Source organism: Micromys minutus, assembly GCF_963924665.1.
Source record: "Micromys minutus genome assembly, chromosome: 15".
NCBI classification, from domain to species: domain Eukaryota; kingdom Metazoa; phylum Chordata; class Mammalia; order Rodentia; family Muridae; genus Micromys; species Micromys minutus.
The window spans coordinates 9,039,122-9,061,202 of NC_137984.1; the positions used below are offsets into that span (position 1 = coordinate 9,039,122).

The 22,081-nt window shown below is 36.1% G+C and overlaps 1 protein-coding gene across 7 annotated transcripts in view; it reads left to right on the plus strand.

The window, feature by feature from the left end:
• Positions 1 to 22,081, plus strand: part of TRDN (triadin) — a 357,916-nt gene that overhangs the window by 57,843 nt on the left and 277,992 nt on the right. For all 7 annotated transcript variants that reach the window (XM_080929343.1, XM_080929344.1, XM_080929345.1 and 4 more), the window contains exon 5: positions 15,110 to 15,169. In XM_080929343.1, the coding sequence (XP_080785469.1) occupies positions 15,110 to 15,169 (60 nt within the window). The remainder of the gene's footprint in view (positions 1 to 15,109; positions 15,170 to 22,081) is intronic.

Below are 22,081 nucleotides of genomic sequence, written 5' to 3' on the forward strand. Positions count from 1 at the left end.
ATACATCTTTGGATCAAGTGCCTGAAAGGATCAAAGACTTTTACAGCCATGAATGTCCAATATTGCTGGAAATGTATAAGAAACTGAAAGGTACAAACCTAAGTGCACTTGGCCTTAGTGAAAACTAGCTAGCACTTGATGCCACTGTGATGGTTAAGTTGCCCATGTACATGCCCATCAGAATACCCTTTGGTGATCTAATTAGGGGAAGTTACTTTGTAAAGACCAGGATTATTCAACAAAGATATTGAATATAATTAATACAACCAGCCGGGGCTTAGCTGTGACTGAACAAGCTGAGCAGGTGGCCATCACTCTACAAGTAGAGAAAAATTTAACTTTTTGATTTCTACCACAACAAAAAAGAAGTGAACAGGGAGATTCCAGTCATCCTGAAGCAAATGTGTTTCTGAAGTGTTTTGAGGAGAAAGGAAGTTATTCTGATGTCATAAGGGAGGATGAGTTTTGAAACATTTCAATCAGAATTTTGTTATCAAGTTTCGACGTTGAAATTGAGATGTAAACTCCCTAAGAGCATAAGCGTGGTCTTTTTAAGGCTGATATTTAATAACTATTGAGTTAGTCAAACTTTACATTAATGAGCTATCAATGATAAGAAAATTAGAGGTCATATATACAACTAATTTAATTGTAAGTGGAGATAGAAAAATCAGTAGGAAAGGTTATTTTTTGAAGTTGAATAACAAAATATAACAAAGGGTTATATTCTTCCCAGGTATAATATTCACTTTTTCGTAAAATGTCTCTTAGTTCCAATTTGACTTTCACCTTGTGATTGTTTTAAAGCAAACTTTTGTGAAATTATCAGTTTGTATCAAAGAACCACAAAGTTAAATATTATTCTTCCTATCGCTGCCCTGATTTTACAAGTCAACACCAAAAATCTGCCCAGTAATTGTTTAGGATACATTTGCAAACATAGGTAAAGCCTTTAGTCAAGACAATCTAAGGGAATTGCACAGCACATTTACTAACATTTTGAAGAATTCTATATTCAAAACATGAAAGATAATTGATTTTCCATTCCTGAGGTGTTTTGGTAACCTAGACTGATAATATCCTGACATGAGCCAATTGATTTTTAAATAGTTCTCAATTAACATCACTTCCAACTCATAAATATTCACAGTTTAGCCTCTGCTTTACTTAACCCAGACCACAGAATATTTTATTTGACTTGCCCAAATCTTCCTAAGGCATCTTACTTAAGACATTTAAAATTGTATTTCTATTTGCCCTCATGTTTCTTTTTTTTCTCTCTCTCTTACAACTTTATTGAAAAAAAAAGAGGGATACATATACAGATTTTTAAATTTTGCCATAACACTATATGAATATTTTTTATCAGTACTTAATTCTTTTAGAGGTTTGATCGCATGCAATGAAATCCCACTAGTTACCATAAGCATAAAGTACACGTAGGCCTGAATGTAACATGGAAACAGATTTCTTGGTGAGTATAGATTAAGCATAATGATCTTTGAATACCAAAAATTGCCACAAGGCTATATTCTTAGCTCTTGGATTACTAATGATTAAGTTCTATCACCTTATTCTTTATGAGTAAAACTTGCAATTCTAATTTTATGTGGAATAATAGTCCAGTCAGCTAACCTGAAGGTTGTAGGATTGATTATTAAGTAGTCTATTAATATGGATAAAATATGTGCATGCTATTCTGTGACCTGTGTTGATATATGTAACCACAGCTATAGCATCTCATGTTTTGCCTACTGTCTTTGTATGCTTGATACATATTTATTTTTAACTTCCCAATTTTAAAGTATTTAGCTTTTTTATAAAACATTCCATCATTTGTGTCCAAGTTACTAAATCATGAGAAATTATTATTTTTAGGTGTTATATTATTCTCTTTTTAAATTAATTATTTTATTTACATTCCAAATATTGCCCCCTCCCAGGTAACCTCTCCCTGAGTTCTTCACTCCCTCCCCTCTCCCCTCGGTCCCAGAAAGGGTGCTCTCTGCACATCCTCACCATTATGCCCTTTCCTGGGAGCATCTAGTCTCTACAGGATTAGGTATACCTTCTCCCACTGAGGCCAGACAAGGCAGTCCTCTGCTACATATGTGCCAGGGACCTGAGACCAGGCAGTATATGCCCTTTGATTGGTGCTTTGTCTCTGGGAGCTCCCACAGGTGTGAGCTGATTAACACTATTGATCATCCTATGGGGTTGCCATCCTACTCAGCGCAGTCAATCCTTCCTCTAATTCTTCCATAGAGGACCCTAACCTCAGCCCAAAGGTTTGCTATAAGTATCTGCAAATGTATCAGTCAGCTGCTGGTAGAACCTGTCAGAGGATAGCTTTGCTAGGCTACTGTCTACAAGCACAACATAGCTTTAGTAATAGTATCAGGGTTTGGTGCCCGTTGAAGGCAGATTAAATGAACGTGCTGAGTATACAGCAGGAGATCAGTTAAGACTTAGGTGATCAAAAAGCATACAATGAACTAGACTGTGGAGTCTTGGAAAAGTTCAGTTCTCTTCTAATATAAGAGAAAGTTTCCTATAGAGTATTGCCACACTTCTTTATATACCTACCATCCCTTTCTCTGCCTCTACCCAGGTCTCAAGCAATTCATTGTATTATATGTGCCTTTGTTTTCTATTTAATTTGGCTGTTAATAAAAATAAAGAATCTTCTTATATCTATTGAGGCTTGTTTTGTGACCGATTATATGGTCAATTTTGGAGAAGGTGCCGTGAGGTGCTGAGGAGAAGGTGTGTTCTTTTGTTTTAGGGTGAAATGTTCTGTAGATGTCTGTTAATTCCAATTGGTTCATAACCTCTGTTAGTTTCACTGCGTCCTTGTTCAGTTTCTGCTTCCATGATCTGTCCATTGATGAGAGTGGGGTGTTGAGGTCTCCCACTATTATTGTGTGGGGTGCAACGTATTTTTTGAGCTTTAGTAGGGTTTATTTTATGAATATGGGTGCTCTTGTATTTGGAGCATATATGTTAAGGATTGAGAGTTCCTCCTGATAAATTTTCCCTGTAATGAGTAAAAAGTGTCCTTCATTATCTTTTTTGATAACTTTTGGTTGAAAATCTACTTTATTCTATATTAAAATGGCTACTCCAGCTTGCTTCTTGGGGCCCTTTACTTGGAAGGTTTTTTTCCCAACTTTTTACTCTGAGATAGTGTCTGTTTGTCTCTGAGATGAGTTTCCTGTATGCAAATTATAACTGAGATAGATTATTTACAGAGTTACATGATTCATAGTGATGCAGACAAGGTTTTACCTAATTGAACTATTATTTGTGCAAATGTTTTAATACTTTAGTTTTTCCAAACATCTCTAAGATCAAGTTAAAACAATGCCATGTGATGCGAATATTGGGTGTGTTGAAGAGAGAACGAGGAGGAGGAAGAGTCCAGTCATCATAAAAAATTGGTACCTTAGAAATTCTCCATATTTTTCAAAAGTGAATTATTGTGTTATAGCTAATAGAACTTTTTTTCATATTTCTGAACTAATGTTTAAGGTTTTACTGACTAGGTTAGGTAGGAAAATATAACTCTTTAGCATGCCTAGTTTTAAATTTTGTACTAACACTTCTAAGCACAATCTAATGGAAGCATTTATCTCCCCTTTTCAGTTCATTCTTACTTAAACTTTTGGCTGTAATAAATCTGTACATAAAAGTGGTCATTATGCCATTCTTGTCTTTTCAAATATATAATTTTAGAAAATAATCATAGTCTTTTGACCAGAAGTTACATCTATAACGCCTTCCCTTGACATCTAGCTTTCAGGGTGAGAAAGGATAATTGTATTATTTCAGAGATAAGTCCATTCTCGGTTCTGTAAAGCAGAAACAGGTCTTTGCTTTTAGGGCCACAGTGACCTGATGGATCACACACTCATCACTCCCATCCAGTGAGAGCACCAGCAGCCCTCAAAGTCATGTATGATTTTCCTGATTCCTGTACCATTCCCTTTCCCCAGCGTTGTCACAAATACCACAAGAGCCAACTTGTGTGAGCGAGAAACTTAACATGATGCAGCCCATCGTCAGGGAAGGCATCATGGCAGTTCTGGGAGGTAGCTCAGCACATTGCATCCACAGCAAGGAATTATAAGGAGACCGTTTTGTTTAGAGGAATAAGCTATAATTTCTGTAGAGATGCTTATTGCCCCATAGCCCTAGATTGAACAGAGCTACTCACTAGGTTAAGGTTTACTTCATTTACTGTCTTTTTTTAAAATTGATATCTACAATCATGAGTTGATATCAAGGTACATGCAGAGGATGCAGAATCTACAAGCACCAAGACATTATGGTTCGACTATTTAGAAGACTGTATCTCAATGTTGGTAATAAGATAGCCACACAAGTTAAGTTACCACTTCTATTGGGTCCAGGTTAATTAGGAGATTGTGAGTTTACACTTGATTCAACATTAATTATAAAAACATCTAGTACACTAGGATTGAAGTAGAATAGAAAGGTGACTACAGTTGTTAAAATCAGAATCTTGTTCCGAGTTATGACCTAGCAATATTGTGAAATGGATACTTTGAAACCCAAGCTCAGCTGTATCCTTCCACACATTGTCCTTCAGACTGTGTCTAGAACTTTAGAACTTTCTGCAGTGCTTGCTTCCTTATTTTCTCAACACTGATGATATCTATGCCTGGCTACGGAAAAAGTGAAGAACACTGAGAGCAGGTTGAAAATGGAAGAGGGAAAGAGGCTAACAAATTCGAGGCAAGAGAACAATGAATACCAGACTTGCTTTTCTAGGTACTTGCAGATGTAATGAACTGTGCATGTCAGAATTAAGGAGTGTGTTAATTATCTCTTGTTAGAACCAGATTTAATTTCGATTCAAATGGACTAGAATAAAAAAGGTCTTCATTGGCTAAAGAGATGGAGTGTACAAGCTGTGATGTCCCAGCAGCTTCTAGAATGAAGTGGGACATGTATTGTAAGAAACAAAACTGCATTGCTAAAGGACATTGTCTTCACAGTCAGTTTAACTAATAGTCAGGAAGGCTTTTTCCTCTCCTGCATTCATGGTCCTCACAAGGTTGTGGTCCAGACCATTTTAGCCAGTCACTCAGGAGGAAAGTATTTTTATTTTGTTCCTTGAATGCTTCTTATAAGAAGCATCCTTGGACCTTCATTGATCTGGACTATATAACAGAGCTCTTGTTAGATCTGAGCCATTGCCCAAAACAAAACAACAACAAAATTATCTGTGAATATCTGGGATCACTTTGGAGGCAGAAGACAGTTGCTCGGCAGCATCAGCTCAGCCACCTGTGCTGGGATAGAAGTGCTGTGGTCATCATGGTTTCTCACAGGAAAGCCACAGGTATCCACACATATGCTCCTTCTCTCAGACTCTACTACATTGGACTTATGAAATCAGCATCCCCGAGCCAAGTCTTAACTAGATTACTTAGGGCAAGGGAGAGAGTGGAGCTGTAGACAGGGCACTAACCCACTGGCAATGTTATGATCTTCATGGGTTACCAAAATGCCCTAAGATTGACTTTATTTGAATTTGTAGGAGACAAGAACCACTATGCCTTTTCTTTCAATGTGAATATTGTATAATATGTGAATTATATATCTCTATAAATACGCTTTTTAAAGTGATATAAAAAACTGTGTACTTAGCTCTATTTCAGTAAAAGCTTTTATTGCTGTTTTTTTTTTTTTTTTTTTTTGGTTAGTCTTTCAGTATGTTTCTGAGTCATCCCTAGGGTAAGAATCACTACCATTTAACAGAGTCATTCCACAGACAGGGAATTTTGTGCATTTTTAAGCCAATGATGGGAAACATTGAGGATAAGTATTTTGTTTATGTATTATACGAACTGCATATAAACTAACTGAGGAAAAATAAAACAGACGAAAATGAACAATAACATAGAAATGTAACTAATACTGATGTCACTTGGGTCCAGCTCACTAGAAGTAATAATAATGAATGCTCTTTGAATGAGAATTTCAAAAGCCAAAACATTGAGATAAACCCCAGCGAACAGAAGCAGGAAGTGTTTCTATGTACTTTGTGTGGTATAGTTAAGGCACTTAGACCCAGTGACTCCTGGTTCTGAGACCAGTGAAACAAGATGTTAGATTTACTAATATTCATTTCCAGTTCCATTGTAGCTAAGATACTTTCTGACTCTGATTAAATCATGATGTCATACATTAATGGATTCATCAATAGTTTCATCTCACCTTGCAAAGTATGGTCCATGGCTAACAATTTAAACATCAACTGGATATGCCATTTAGAAATCTACATCCATCTAGGCTGACTGAATGGGACCCTAAACTTTAAGAAGATCCCCAGACAATTTGTATGTACATTAAGACTTGAGAAACATTGATCTGGACAGCAAATCTATTACCAACCATGGTTCTGAAGTTACCTGAGAACCTATTTAAATTGTAGATACTCCATATTTCCTCACCGTGGGAAACTGATTTAATTTGGCTGTAGCTCAGAATGCATTTTAAAATCTCCCTAGATGACTCTGATAAACAGCCACATTGATCTAGTACAGGGTATCATCAATTTTATGAAGCACAGATATTAACCTAGGCAGGACCTCATCCATGTCTCTCAACTCTTCCAGTGTTTATTTAATAAAAGGTATTATGTGTACTCACCTCCATCTGTCAGATTGGTTGCATATGGGGAATTGTGCTTCATTTTATAGGTAGATAAAATAAAGCCCCAAAGTGGAAAAATACATTAACCTGAGATTATAGATTTTATGGGAAAGAGAGGAAAAAAGGAGATTTAGTTGGATAGCATTTTAATAGAGTTAATTTCCAAACACCATTAGTATGGAATGGTAAGACAATTATTTTTCCAGAAAAAGTTTATGTTAACCTTCAAAGCAATAAAATATAACAAAATAAAACTCAAATAGTTTTATATTCATAAGTTTGAACATCCCTGAAGAATCCTCTTGGATTTATGCTTACCACTAGTTCTAGCATCCACCCACTTAACTATAAATTTAAGGATGAGAAAAAGACTTTTTTTCATGTTTAAGAAAGTATTTTTATCTTATCTGATTCTTGAGATAGAAAATGAACAAATTATATAAAAACATTCAATGCAATTTTAAATTTTCAAAATAATTTAGTACATTTTTTGTCATCTTGAATCAAGATTGTTGTTGGTAACAGATTTAAGAAATCTTGAAGTGATAGAATTTTTAATTTGTTACCAGTATCTCAATATCCTAAATCGAGTACATATTTTAATCCGGCAAAATAAGGCTCAGACAAGATTAAAACACAGGACCACAAATAAGATTTTCAATGATCATAAATAGGTAAAAATAACTTATTATAAGCAAAACTGTGTGAAACATAATAAAACAATTCAGAGAACTAAATACAAATAATGAATAATTTAATTTAGAAATACCACTTTATATAATCTATTTTCACTAATTTAGTCCTATTTTTTTTTTGATTCTGGCAATGTTATTATTTTTGGTACTTGTGGCTTCAGTTCCCAAGTTCTAGGATCTCGAGGTTAGAACACCTTTAGAAAACTCTACTGGCATGATGATTGGCATTAATTTTCAGATCAATTTACTCTGAATCAGAAAAAAAATGGAATTAGGGATCATATCAAGCTGGATTGTCAAGTCAAATTTATTGACTTTGAAAGATCCTACTTACTGGTTAATTTGAAATTTCAATGCAACATACAGCATATATTCTGAGGCTTAAAAGTTACTCAGGACACTGAACATATCTATTAAACCTATCAGGAGTTCTCTAAAATCTATGCTTATTTCCTTAGGTGAACAATGTCAATATATTTACCAAACATTGATTTTACAATTTCTTCATATAAAACACATGCAAAAATGTTATTAGATCAGAGAGGTCATTGAAATGCCTTAATCAGCTCTCAGACATGTTAATGCACTAGTAACAACATCCAGAGTACAGAAAGAGGAGAGATGTGGGGGTGTTTTAAATTTAGTGCCCTTACTTTAAAATTGGTGAATAGACAATCCTGATTTAAAACCTTGTCTCTAGTTTTAGACCTTTTCATTTTCTCTGCTGAGTGGGCAATATTTAACATTTTATTACATATGTAATAATTTATATAAATTTACTGTCACTATAGTGTTATGAAAATATATGTCCTTAACTTTACTAACATATGTATATGTATTCATTGCAAATTAAAAGGTTAAAACTCTATATTGTAGAAAATGCTTTTGAAAAAGTGTTTAAGTTTACTCTTAGTTACGTTATTTTATTTTTAAGTTTACTCCATAAACAGTACAACTTTGTGGCAGTTTCAGCATTTGTAAAATATATATTTGTAATATATATAATAAATATATATTTATATTTATATAAAAATTTTCAGCTTTATAATAATATAATATAATATATAATTGTTATATTACCAATTCTGAGATTGTATATTCTGTAAAAATATAATCTATAATAATAAATTTTTTAGAATTTATTACAGAATATATATATGTTATATATAAAAATACATACATATGTATGTATATGTACATATATATTGTGGTGCAAACCAAGCACTACATCACAGATCTATATCCCCATTCCTAAAACATTTTTTGAACAGCAAATTTGCTTTCTCAAATGTCACGCGCCCACGCTTCCCGCCGGTAGGAACAGGCGTGCAACAAACAAACAGATTCTTCTGCGGATAACCTTTATTGTACAATACTCTGAGCAGGGGACTTCTTGAGCAGGAAACTTCTCTCTGAGCCGGGGACTCCCTACCGAGTTCTACTGTCTAGGCGACCTCTCACGTGCAGTCTCCCACGTGCGATCTCTCTGTCCACTCTCTCTCCACGTGGAACCTCTCCGCCATCCCTCCACGTGGGGTCTCCCGCAATCTCTCCACTATCTTCCTCCCCTCCACTATCTTCCTCTTCTCCTCACGTGGGGGAGAAATGCACTGCTATATATGCCTAGGAGACTCTTGTCGCTACCTGATTGGTGCGCCCTCCAGTAACTCAATAGTATGCCCTGAGAGCGGGCTATGAGTATGTGGCGCATGAGCATTAAGTCTCTTGGCTGGGCAACAGCTCTGTTTGCTGAGTTCTCGGCGGGAAGCCGGCGCCATGTTTGGGTGTGGCACAAATGGCTCCCTACACTCAAAACAATTTTCACATAGTACACATGTTTTTTAAGCTTTTATTTAGTATGTTACACATACTGTGAACTATTGACATTTTATTGTGGAACAAAATATTGGGCCATTTGTAGTTTCTTCTTGTAGCATGACTACTAACAAACCACATCCAACTTCCATCGATAACCACAAACTGACTCTGCCTTTCAGGGACTTTCCATTGATATGCCCTCTGAAAAGTTCCCAGAATCCTAAATTTTACATTATTACAGAAACTATCTGCTGCTGACAAAGCCATGCCCCTTCTAAAGAATGAGGCTAGTCATAGTATGCTGCTGCACACAGTCTGAAGCAGGGCAATATCCCCACAGATGGGCTAAGATGAAAACATTATTAAATATTCCTTAAAGATTAATCTCTTTTATTGTTATTATTATGGTGATGTTGATGATTACACAGTTGTCTTCAGACACAAAAGACGGCAGTGGATCCCATTACAGATGGTGCTACTTACTTGGTTGTTGCTATGAACTGAACTCAGGACCTTGGAAAGAGTGGTCAGTGGTCTTAATTTACTCTTGAGCCATCTCTCCAGCCCTATTTCTTTGTTTTTTTTTTTTTTTGTTTTGTTTTGTTTTGTTTTTTTAAAAGAAACCAAGATTCCACAATTTTCACTACAACAATCATCCAATATATCATTTACTAAAAGATAAAGACAATAAATCAGTTCTGTCACATGATGACAATGTAAGATCAGGTGATGACCTTTGTTCTTATTTTCATATTTCATGGATTAGAAAATCACATAGCAGCGATCAGAATCAGATTTTAATTGGGCATGTTTACTCCAGTGTTAATTAAGTGTTAAAAAAGTAGCTGTATTTAATGAATGCCAGGAATTAAAATATATTGTGGAGATTCTTTTAATAGGCTTCTGTGTCTACATTTTCTTATCAAAATACATTTTTAAATTACATTAGAATACCAAAGAATTATTATATCTTTCATATGAAGATTATTATCTTTAGATTACTGCACTCATGAAGTAACAAGTAATATAAATCAAGATTGATTTGTATTTATTCTCAGACTCTAATAAATTATTGTGTCTGCTTATCTATTTTCTGTCAGTTTAAAATCTCTCATACCATTTGACATTATTCATTAGAAAAATTCTGAGAAATATCTGATTTAGGATAGTACATTTTGTCAATTTCATTAAATAACACACCATCAAAATTAGAGTTTAAATAACTATAATTCTTTAATTAAAATCATTAATAAGCAAAGGTCTAATTTTTCCCTTTTATTTAGAGTGAATGAATTCAGAAGAACGTGAGACAAACAATGACTCTGCTCTTCCTTTTGCATCGCCCTTGTTCTGCTCTTCCTTTTGCATTGCCCCTTGTACTTCACTTTAAAACACAGAAATGAGTTTGAGAACAATTAACAGGGGCAAAAGAATTAGAAAAGTAGCACCCTCTCTCTGTGGACTTCACCTGCCTTTCTCTGACAGGATTTCTGGCACAGAGAAACAAACAGGGAGGCCTACTTGTTACTTGTTACTAGTCAGCTCTACCAGGGACCAAGAGCTCAAAGAACAAAAGATAATCTTTTAGTGATTCTCAATCCATTGAGATAATTGTTATTATTATTGTTTGTTTGTTTTGTTTTGTTTTTTTTTGTTAGTTTTGTTTCTGTTGTTGTTGCCCTGAATGAGATAACTCAGTTATAAAAAAAAAAAAAGGCACATGGCACACACTCACTAATAAGTGGATATTAACCCCAAACCTCTGAATACACAAGATAGTTTACAGACCACATGAAGTCAATTCAAAAGGATGCCCAAAGAGTGGATGGTTTAGTCCTTAGAAGCGGGAACAAAATATTCCAGGAGGCAATATGAAGACAAAATGTGGAACAGAGACTGAAGGAAATGCCATCTAGGAACTGCCCCACCTGGGGATCAATCCCATATACAGACACCAAACTCAGATACTATTGTGGATGCCAAGAAGTGCTTGTTGAAAGGAGCCATGGGCACCCCTGTGTACTCTTTGGTTGGTAGTTTAGTTCATGGAAGTTTGGGGGGGGGGTCTGATGGGTTGATAATGTTGTTTTTCCTATGAGGTTTTGAAACTCTTCAGCTCCTACAGTCCTTGACCTAACTTCCCCATTAGGGTCCCATGCTCAGTCTACTGTGTGTCTGTGTACATCTGCATCTGAATTGGTGTGGCTCTGGCAGAACCTCTTAGGAGACAGCTATACCTGGCTCTTAACAGTAAGCACTTCTTGGCCTTACCAATAGTGTCTGGGGCTTGTGTCAGCAGATGAAATGGATCCCCAGGTTGGGCTGTCTCTGAATGGCCTTTCCTTCATGCTCTGCTCTACCCTTTCTCCCTGAATTTTCTTTTGTCAGGAGGAATTCTGGCTTAATATATTTCAGGTGGGCATTCCCTCAATTGAGGGCCATGCTGATCCAATGGAAAGAGACTCTACAGGTTCCAACTCCCCTTTGTTGGATATTTCAGCTAAAGTTCTGCCTCTTGGGTCCTGGGAACCTCTTGGGTCCCTGGCATCTGGAACTTTCGATTGGCTACTCTCAGTTACTCCTCCCCACCGCTACACACCTACTTTCAAATTCCTGACCCTCTGTACTTCTCCCCCCATCTCCTCTCATATCTGTAGTGTCCCCCTTTTCCCTCCCCTCATTTTTCTCTCTACTTCCCACAGTTCATTCACTTTCTACTACTCAGTAGTCTTTCAGCATCCACACTTTGATATGATCTTCTTTCCTCTTGGTTTTCATATATTCTGTGAGTGTATCATGGGTACTCAAAGCTTCATTTTGGCTAATATTCACTTATGAGTGAATACATACCATGTGTGTTCTTTTGTGACTAGGTTATCTCACTTAGGATGATATGTTCAAATTCCATTCATTTGCCTGCAACGTTCATGCAATCAGTGTTTTTAATGGCTGAATAATACTCCATTGTGTAAAGGTACCACATTTTGTATATCTATTTCCCTGTTGAGGGACATCTGGGATATCTCCAGCAACTGGCTATTATCAATAAGGTTGGTATGAATATAGCACAGCAAGTGTCCTTGTTATGTTGCAGCATCTTTAGATGTATGCCCAGAAGTGGTATAGCTGGGTCCTCAGATTGTACTGTGTCCTATTTTCTGAGGAACGGCTAGACTGATTTCCATAGTGGTTATACTATCTAGGAGTGCTCCTCTTTTTCCACATCCTCTCCAGCATCTGCTGTCACCTGAGTTTTTGATCGTAACCATTCTGACTGGTGTGAGGTGGAATCTCAGGGTTATTTCCCTGATGAGTAAGGGTGCTGAATAGTATTGGGGGGGGGGTGCTTGTAAGTTATTCAATATTCTACAGTTGAGAATTCTCCATTTAACTCTGTATGCACACCGTTTTTAATGGTGTTATTTTGTTCTCTGGAGTCTAACTTCTTGAGTTCTTTGTATATATTGGATATTAGACCTCTATTGGACGTAGGATTGATAAAGGTCTTTTCCCAATCTGTGGATTGCTATTTTGTCCTATTGACAGTGTCCTTCGCCTTACAGAAGCTTTTCAATTTTATAAAGTCCCATTTCTCAATTCTTGATCTTAGAACATAAGCCATTGGCCTTCTGTTCAGAAAGTTGTCCCTTATGCCAATATGTTCGAGGATCTTTCCTACTTTCACTTCTACTAGTTTCAGTGTATCTGGTTTTATGTGGAGGTTCTTGCTTCACTTGGACTTGGTCTTTGTACAGGGAGGTAAGAATAGGTTAATTTGCATTCTTCTACATGCTGACTCCAGTTGAACCAGCACCATAGTCACCCAACAGAAGAGAATCATCCTGCTAAGCTGAGAATCCTGCTGTGAAGTTGAATTGTGGAGACCTTAAGGAAAATAATAATAACAAAAAACTGTATTGATAAATCCAGACAGATATTCTCTTTGATGATTTTTTCTAGTGCCTTGCAGAATTTCTTTTTCAAACATGAGTGAAGTTGTACTTTTATCAGCACCTGTTTGTTATTTTTCAAAGTCACAGTGAGATGAGGGTTTACAAATGACACTGTGCATATTAAGATAATTAATGTTAGAAACTTAGGAAAGACTTCATAGTTATAGGCATCTGCTTAGAAGATGAATAAATGTCAATAGCTGCCTTTTCACAGGATATTGATTTTCTGAATGGCTTTTCTTGATTGAGTAAACATAACAAAGATAAAAATGCAAATTAACAGATGCCAGTTTTAAAATATGTACAGTAATGACTGTCTTCTCAGACCAGCTGCTTAATAAATGAGTTAAACAAACATCATTGACCTTTTTAGGGAAAGCACATTATATTTAACAATAAGTCATCCTTTAGAGGTAGCAATAACCCTCATCACAAATTTTCCTTTTTCCAAATTTATTGTGAATTTAGAATTCATCTCATATATAAGATTAATATATATATATATTATAAATTGAATATATTTGTGATCTCCTAGTTAGATAAAAAATCAGCTAAGTATAAAATGTGCCACATAAATTTGCCACAATTTGGGTTAAATGCAATGTCAAGTGTGACTTATAAACATATCTTGGAATCCATAGTTCTAGCATGTACTTCCTGTTAGGTGCTGCAAATCACTTTATAAACTCTTTTTAAAATTATTTTTTTATTCAATATTCTCTGTATTTACAATTCAGGTGTGATCCCCTTTTCACCAATTCCCTCCCCACTCCCCCACCCATTGCCTCCATGAAGGGTCTTCCTCTTTGAACCTTCCTTTCCTACCTCAGCATTTCCCTACACTGGGAAAATGACCCTTTGCTGGACCAAAGTCCTCTCCTCACACTGATGTCAGACAATCCTGTCCTCTGCTACATATGCACCTGGAGCCATGGGTCTCTTCATAACAACTCATTGGTTGGTGTTTTAGTCCCTGGGAGTTGTGATAGGTTTATTTAGATTATAATTTTATTCTTCCCATGGGGTTGCAAAGCCTTTCAGCTCCTTCAGTCCTTCCTCTAGCTCCTCCATTGGTGTCTCTGTGTTGATGGTTAGCTGCACTCTTAATTAAGTATTTAAAAGCTAAGCTATTGTAAATCTAATTGACTTTCATACTAAATATTCTCAGTTTGCATGGAAAGTAATTAAAGTTAAGGACAATCAAAATTTGTGACCATTTTCTGAAAATAGTGGCAGACATAATGAAATTCTTTTCTAAGAGACTGATTTTGTGATGATTCTAGTTTTCTTTTTCCTTTCTTTCAATAAAGAAGTGATTTTATGCAGTAATTATTAACAAACCTGTTTTAGGTCTCAGCAAGAAATGAATGAGCCTGCCTCCATCTTTGGCCTGGAAGCCATCTTATAGTAAAGAAAAACTAGAATCACTCCTGTTTATGATTAAACCTGTTTCACAAGGGTTGGACTAAGCTAAGCTCCACCAGGAACCTCAACTGCAAATGTTTCTGTACTGTCTATTCCAGGAACTGGCAGGGAATGCTCAAAAGGTCATGATGACCACCTTGCAGTCCCAACTTTGCTTCAGGATGTTGTGACTAACTTATGCTTATGTTTTGTTCCTGTGGCCTGACCTGTTTCACCAGCCAGATCTCCCATTTAGAAGCCCTAATCCTGACCTATTCAAGCATTGTTTTCCTTCTATCCAAAGCTGACTCCTCCAAGCCCGCCTGAGGTGGGGGCAGCTCATGAACTCAGCTTGCTTTAATTGATAGCTAGCTTAAATTAATTTGGTCATGATAATTTGGGCTGGTGGTCTTTCTCTTCCCATCTTTGAGTTTCACACATCCTTATTAGAAAATTTTATACTTTTTTAATGGAATTCACTGGTTTAGTTACTTGTATGGAAAAAAAAATATACTATTTTCTGTTTTTAAAATACATGTTCTTATGTTTCCATAGAAATCCACAAAGAAAAGGCTGAAAAGCAGGAGAAACCTGAGAAAAAAATGCAAACTAAAGGTACAGTTTCATTTTATGCTGTTAATGTTCCAATTTCTTGTCCTCTTACAGCTTCTCCTGCTCCTATTCCTCTTCCTCGTCTTCCTTATCCTTCATTTTATCTCCTTTCATTCTCTTCACCCTCATTTTGAGGGGATATACTTTTTTTTGGTAGATTTCAATGACAGAACAACATTCCCATGATTAAGATTTTATGATAGCCTTCCCATAAATATTTTCTTTTCCAGTTAATTCCAGGTGTGAATGTGTAACATTCATTGATAAAAAAAAAAAGGTAGCTTTGAAATTGGTGAAAATCCTTACTTATTTTTTTCCTTAATAAGTAGAATTATGAGTCTTATTTTACTTAATAAATATGTGCTTTTTCTTTCATCAATTTCTATAATGATTTGAAATTCACATTTTAAACAGAGACATTGTATAATGTTGGATGCCTTTATAATTATTGGTATAGACATACTGAATCATTAGATTACATCACTGGTCTCTTGATCTTTTCACACATTGTCCCTTCTACTAGTCTGAGTCTGAGTGCAGAAACTATGATCATAGAGTAGAAGCATTTCAATATAGCCAACCCGACCTTGCTCATCTGGCAAGTGATATTTTTCTGTGGGTGATCCATGAAGCCACAAAACTTTCATTAAACTTATAGCTAGCAGTGGCTTTCAATATGAAAAAGTTTTCAAATGACCAAAGTTTCCAAAGGGGCAGTTATGCATAAGTTTGGATGTTTCAGGGGATAAAAAATGTTCACCATTACCATATTTATGGGATACAGAGGAAAATAATAAATGTGTCCTGTAAATAAAAATTAGGTGCTGGAAAACATGGGTAAGCTGATTAAAAGAAGAGTACTTGCATAGGATATGTGGACATCTAAGTTCAATTACAGGCACCTCTTTATGCAGAACTTTAAAAAGTGAAGGCAGTTACATATGTCTATATAAAAAGTTAGCTAATGTAAAAATTGGCTGTCATTGGTAGAACAGTTGAGATTATTAAGTTTGCAAATAATAGAAACATCTAGTAGCTTAGGATGTCATGTTTGTCTATGCTGGGACATGATACTATTGCTAATAAACATACCTTATGTATGCATTTTTGAGATTAATCCAGATAACACTTCAGATATAATGTTTGAATTCTGGAATAGTAAGCAAAAGTTTACACAAAACAGTGGTGACTTTTTATCTGAGATTTGTCTATATATGCTTGTATTTAAGGGATAATGTCTTCCTGCTGTATATATTCCTTTTTGGTTTCTTAACTCTTTTGACCAGAAAAATTGGACATTGCGTTTGGGCAGAGATTTGTTAAGGGAACCTTGACTAACCTGGCTGCTTCTCTCTGCCTGAATCAAAGAGGAATTCAACTGGCTCCAATTGGTGAACAACTCCTCAGTTTTATCTTGCAGACTCCATTGTCTTCTAACTGCATGGCTGCAGGAGTGGGTACTTTAATGCACATGGGAACATTTGCATTTTGGACTGAGTCTCAGAATCCTGCTGTCAAAGTCTTTAAGCAGCAGGCTGTGGAGTGTGTTTATTAAACCAGTGAGTCTCATGTAATTAAAACACTGGATTTGGCTGAAGTTTAAAATAAATTTGTCAAAGGCTGTGCTGGAGATTAGTCTCCTGAATATGTTTCTTGAGTAGACCAAATACATCAGAGTAAAATGGATAATTCTGAGAGACAAAGAGAGAGACAAAGGTAGGTGATAGACAGACAGATAGATTCATGCATCACAAATGTTAGATAGAAAGATAGGAAATGACAGACAGAGCACAAAGTTACTTTAATATTTTATCGACCTTCCCCTCTATAGGAGCTTAAGTAGAATATTTCATTTGCTTTTTAGTGTCTGGTCTTTAATTGAGATAGAATGTACATATTTTGTCCCTCAATAGTTTACTGACAAGGTAAAAGTGACGATATCTTTAGAAACACTTTTAGACCTATTTGTGTATATAGTAGATAAATGAAATAGTCTCTGAATTACAGTTTATTCTCTTTCCTCACTCTTTCCCTCCTTTAACTGACTGCCCCCTTAAAAGCAAACAAACAAACGAAAAGAAAACGAAACTTTTTCTGACTCATAAAAACTTCTAATACATAAGGAATTAATGATTGGAATATAAACTAATCAAAGAATGTAAAAAATATGGAATGCCAGAGAACAAAGATTTCTAAAATTCAATTCATTCAGTATTAAAAAGAAACAAGTAAGTTTAATTCAGACTATTAAGCATAAAAAATAAGATAACTTGTTTTAGTTGTTTTGGGAGGTGTGGTATTTTTCCTTTTATTGGATATATTTTATTTACATTTCAAATACTATAGCCTTTCCCAGTTTTCCCTCCATAGCCCCCTAATAACAACCCCTCCCCTGCTTCTGAGAGGGTGCCCCCAGCCCCTCCCACCTCCCCACCCTGACATTCCCCTATACTGAGGTATCAAGCATTTGTAGGACCAAGGGCTTCCCTTCTTAGTGATGCTCAACAAGGCCATCCTCTGTTACATGTGAGCTGGAGCCATGGGCGTATACATGTGTACTCTTTGGATAGTGGTTTAGTACCTGGGAGCTCTGGTTGGGTGGTATTTTTATTCTTATGGGTTGTAAAACCCTTCATCTCCTTCAATCCCTTCTTTAACTCCTGCATTGGGGACCTTGTTCTCAATTCAATGGTTGGCTGTGAGCATCCTCCTCTGTCTTTCTCATGATCTGTCACACCCTCTTTGGAGACAGTTATATCAGACTGCTGTCATCATGTACTTGGCATCATAAATACCATCTAGGTTTGGTGGCTGTATATGGGCTAGACCTCTAGGTGGGGCAGTCTCTGGATGGCCATTGCTTCACTCTGTGCTTCAGAATTTCTCTATATATTTCCATCTGTGAATAATTTTGTCCCCTATGTCTAGGAAGGACTGAAGCATCTGTACTTTGATCTTTCTTTATCTTGAGCTTCATGTGGTCTGTGAATTATACCATGGGTAATCCAAGGTTTTGGCTAATATCCACTTAACAGTGAGTCTGTGCCATGTATGCACCACAATGTCTTAGCAGCTCTATTTATAATAGCCAGAAGCTGGAGAGAACCCAGATGTCCTTCAGTAGATGAATGGATACAAAAATTGTGGTACATTTACACAATGGAGTACTACTCAGCTATCAAAAACAATGACCTAATGAAATTCTTAAGAAAATGGTTCTAGAGAATATTATCCAGAGTGAGATAACCCAGTCACAAAAGAACAGACATAATATGCAGTCACTGATAATGGGATATTAACTCCAGAAAACTCTGAACACCCCAGAAACAACTCACAGACTGTGTGGAGTTCAAGAAAAAAACAAAACAAAACAAAAAAAAACCCCAAAAAAACAAAAAACATTATGCTCAATCCTTAAAGCACACCAACAAACCTTTGAAAAAAACAAAGATAAATGTACAGATTTTGCACATTTTTGCATAAAAGTATACAAATACATTTTGTCAGTGCTTGGCTTTTTTTTTTTTAAAGGTTTGATAGTGTGCATTAGATCTTACTAGTTACAATGAGCAAAAAGCACATGTACAAAAGGATGTAACCCAGAATTAGTCCAAGTTTTTTTGGTGTGTAAGGATTGAGCATAATAGTTTTTTCTTTTCTTTTTTTTTTTTTTTCTTTTCTTGAACTTCACACAGTCTGTGAGTTGTTTCTCGGGTATTTAGAGCTTTCTGGGGTTAGTATCCACTTATCAGTGACTGAATATTATGTCTGTTCTTTGGTGACTGGATTATCTCACTCAGGATGATATTCTCTAGATGCATCCATTTTTTAAAGAATTTTGTTAAGTCATTGTTTCTGATAGCTGAGTAGTACTCTATTGTGTAAATGTAGCACAATTTTTGTATCCATTCATCTACTGAAGGACATCTGTCTTCTTTCAAGCTTCTGGCTATTATAAATAGAGCTGCTATGAACATTGTGGGGTTTTTTGTTTATTTGTTTTTGAAGTCATTGTTAATAGCTGAGTAGTTGTCCATTATGAAAATGTACTACATTTTCTATATCCATTCCTCTGTTGAATGACATCAGGGTTCTTTCCAGTTTTTGGCTACAATAAATAAAGCTACAAGTAACATAGATGAACATATGTCCTTGTTATATGTTGGAGCATCTTTTGGTTATATGCTCATGAGTGGTATAGCTGGGTCCTCAGGTAATACTGTGTCCAGTTTTTTGAGAAACCTGTAGACTGATTTCTAGAGTGGTTGTACACCTTGCAATCCCCCCTACAATGGAGAAGTGTTCATCTTTATATCCTGGCCAGCATCTGCTGTCACCTGAGTTTTTGATATTAGCCATTCTGACTACTGTGAAGTGAGATCTCTAGTTTGTTTTTATTTGCATTTTTCAGATGCCTGAGAATGTTGATCATTTTATTAGGTGCTTTTTGGTCATTCAATATTCTTTAGTTGAGATTCTTTGTTGAATATATAGCCATTTTCATTTTATTAATTCTGCCAATCCATGAATATTGTAGATCTTTCCATCTTCTGAGATCTTTCATTTCTTTCTTCAGAGACTTAAAGTTCTTGTCATACAGATCTTTCACTTGCTTGGTTAGAGTTACATCAAGGTATTTTATATTGTTTATGATTATTATGAAGAATGTTGTTTTCATAATTTCTTTCTCAGCCTGTTTATCATTTGAGTAGAGGCCTATTGATTTGTTTGATTTCATTTTACATCCCACTTTGCTGAAGTTGTTTTTCAGCTCTAGGTGGAATTTTTGGTTCACTGAAGTATACTATCATATCATCAGCAAATATTGGCATTTTAACTACTTCCTTTGCAGTTTGTATCCATTTTACCTTCTTATGTTGCCTAATTTTTGTTGGTTAGATTCTTTGACTTGTCTCTTGACATATGCTTACCTGTGGTGTTAGCTGGTCTTCCTAATTTGAGCAGAGGTTTGGCCCTCCTGTAAGCTTGTGTGTTGGTACTACTGGGGGACAAGCTCTATTCCAGCAGGGTCTAGAGAGCTGTGGCGCAGGGTCACCAGACAGAGAGCACAGGCAGAAACTCAAGTATTCTGTCCCAAACTGATTCTTGATTCCTCTGTCCCCAAGGATCTAGACAGGTCCCTCAGAACAGCAGTGGTGGTATTACTGGATCTTTCAGCTATGTCCCCACTTCTGGAAGACCAGTTCTTTCCCAACAGGATCTGGGTATAGAGAGCTATGGCCCAGTGTCAGCTCTCAGAGCTGAAGGAAAGTAGCAGGATCCTGTTCCAGACTCTTATTTGGCTCCTGTGTCCTGAGGGCTCCAGGCATGTTTGTCTTGGGCCAAGGAAATTGAGCAGAAATTGTGGTCTCACCTGTGCTCTCAGATGTGTCAGCACTCCTGGGAGAACAACTATCTCCCACTGGGGTCTGGTACTTTGTTAGCTCTGGCGCAGGCAACTTGTTGCAGTAAATAATAAAAGGATGGCTTATCCCTTTAAAGGCTCCCATGGTCTTACTTTGAGGATGCAGCTCTAGTGTGGAGAGGAGCACAAGGACTCTGCCTGTTAGTCCACAAGCTACACTTAGCACAGGATCTCTATCCCATATTGATATGACCACCGTGGTGTGTTCCTTTCCACTACCATCCAGCACAAATATTACCCTTAATCCTGATAGCTTTTCATGGTTGTTTTTTATACTAAATTCTTAATCCACAACCTCACTACACAATATGATTATACTCACTGGACAAAGATACAATCTGCCCTTCTATCAGAGATAAAAGACCTATAGAATCCCTTAAGATATTCATATCTACCTAAAGCCAAATAAGTCCACCTAGATCCAGCTCATCCTTCTTGGACTTCATCTTTATTTCTCCCTTCTCTCTCTGCTCCCTCTTTCGTTTTCCTAACTTTTCTCTACCTACCTCTCCACTGTCCAACCATGTATCTACTTAACATCAGTCCACAGCAACCTTTATTTTGTTTTGTTTTATTTTTTGTTTCTTATTTTGATGTTAGATGATTTAACCTTATAAGATATTAACTCTTCTATTTTGCTCTTTTGTTAAGTTTGATGCCTTACATTGGGGAATGAGTAGGAGAATTTCATGGAGTTAAATAATAAACCCATTAATATAAACCTATAATTGTGTTAAACATAAGCTTTGACATGTTAGTTAACATTTTATTTCAAACTAACTTAGCCTTAGTAATATTTTACCATAAGTAAGTAGGAATTTATTCTGTGATTATAACTTGGAAAATGTACTTACCTGTGACCTTGCTCTGAGTCAGCATAGTGAATAATACAGTGGATAGTTAAGTTGGCTTAGAAGACACATAACTGTAATGTAACTCACTCTAGATTACTAAATGTTACTAACTCAAATATAAATATGTGCAATGAATACTCTACAATATAAGAAAGGTTGTGAGCAGCATGATTTAACACATTTGTATAAAGAATTCTCCTTCCATACAAGGTTGACAGTTCATAATGATAAGTCTCATAGGACAAAATGGTCTTGTAGAACAGCTTTATATGCAAAGTTAAGATTTTATGATGTGTACCTGTCATGTTAAAAGCTCTAATAAATATGCAGATGGAGATGAGCAAGCATCCTGGAACCCTTAGCTTTTGAGTATTTCAGCTGCAAGAATGTCTGTTGAGAAAATGGAGCAAGCAACACATCAGATGGCAGAAAACATCCAGTGTCTTGATCTGTAATAAATACAGTGTTGGATGCTACTGGGTAGCCATGTGACCACAAGCTGAGGAGATTTGAAATATATCATGATCTGCCTAAAATGCCATGCTATCTGTAGATTTATAAGCGATCTACTAGTGTGCATTAGAGATATTTTCTCATTGAGGTGGCTCATGGTTCAAGTTTATAGTCACTCAGGAT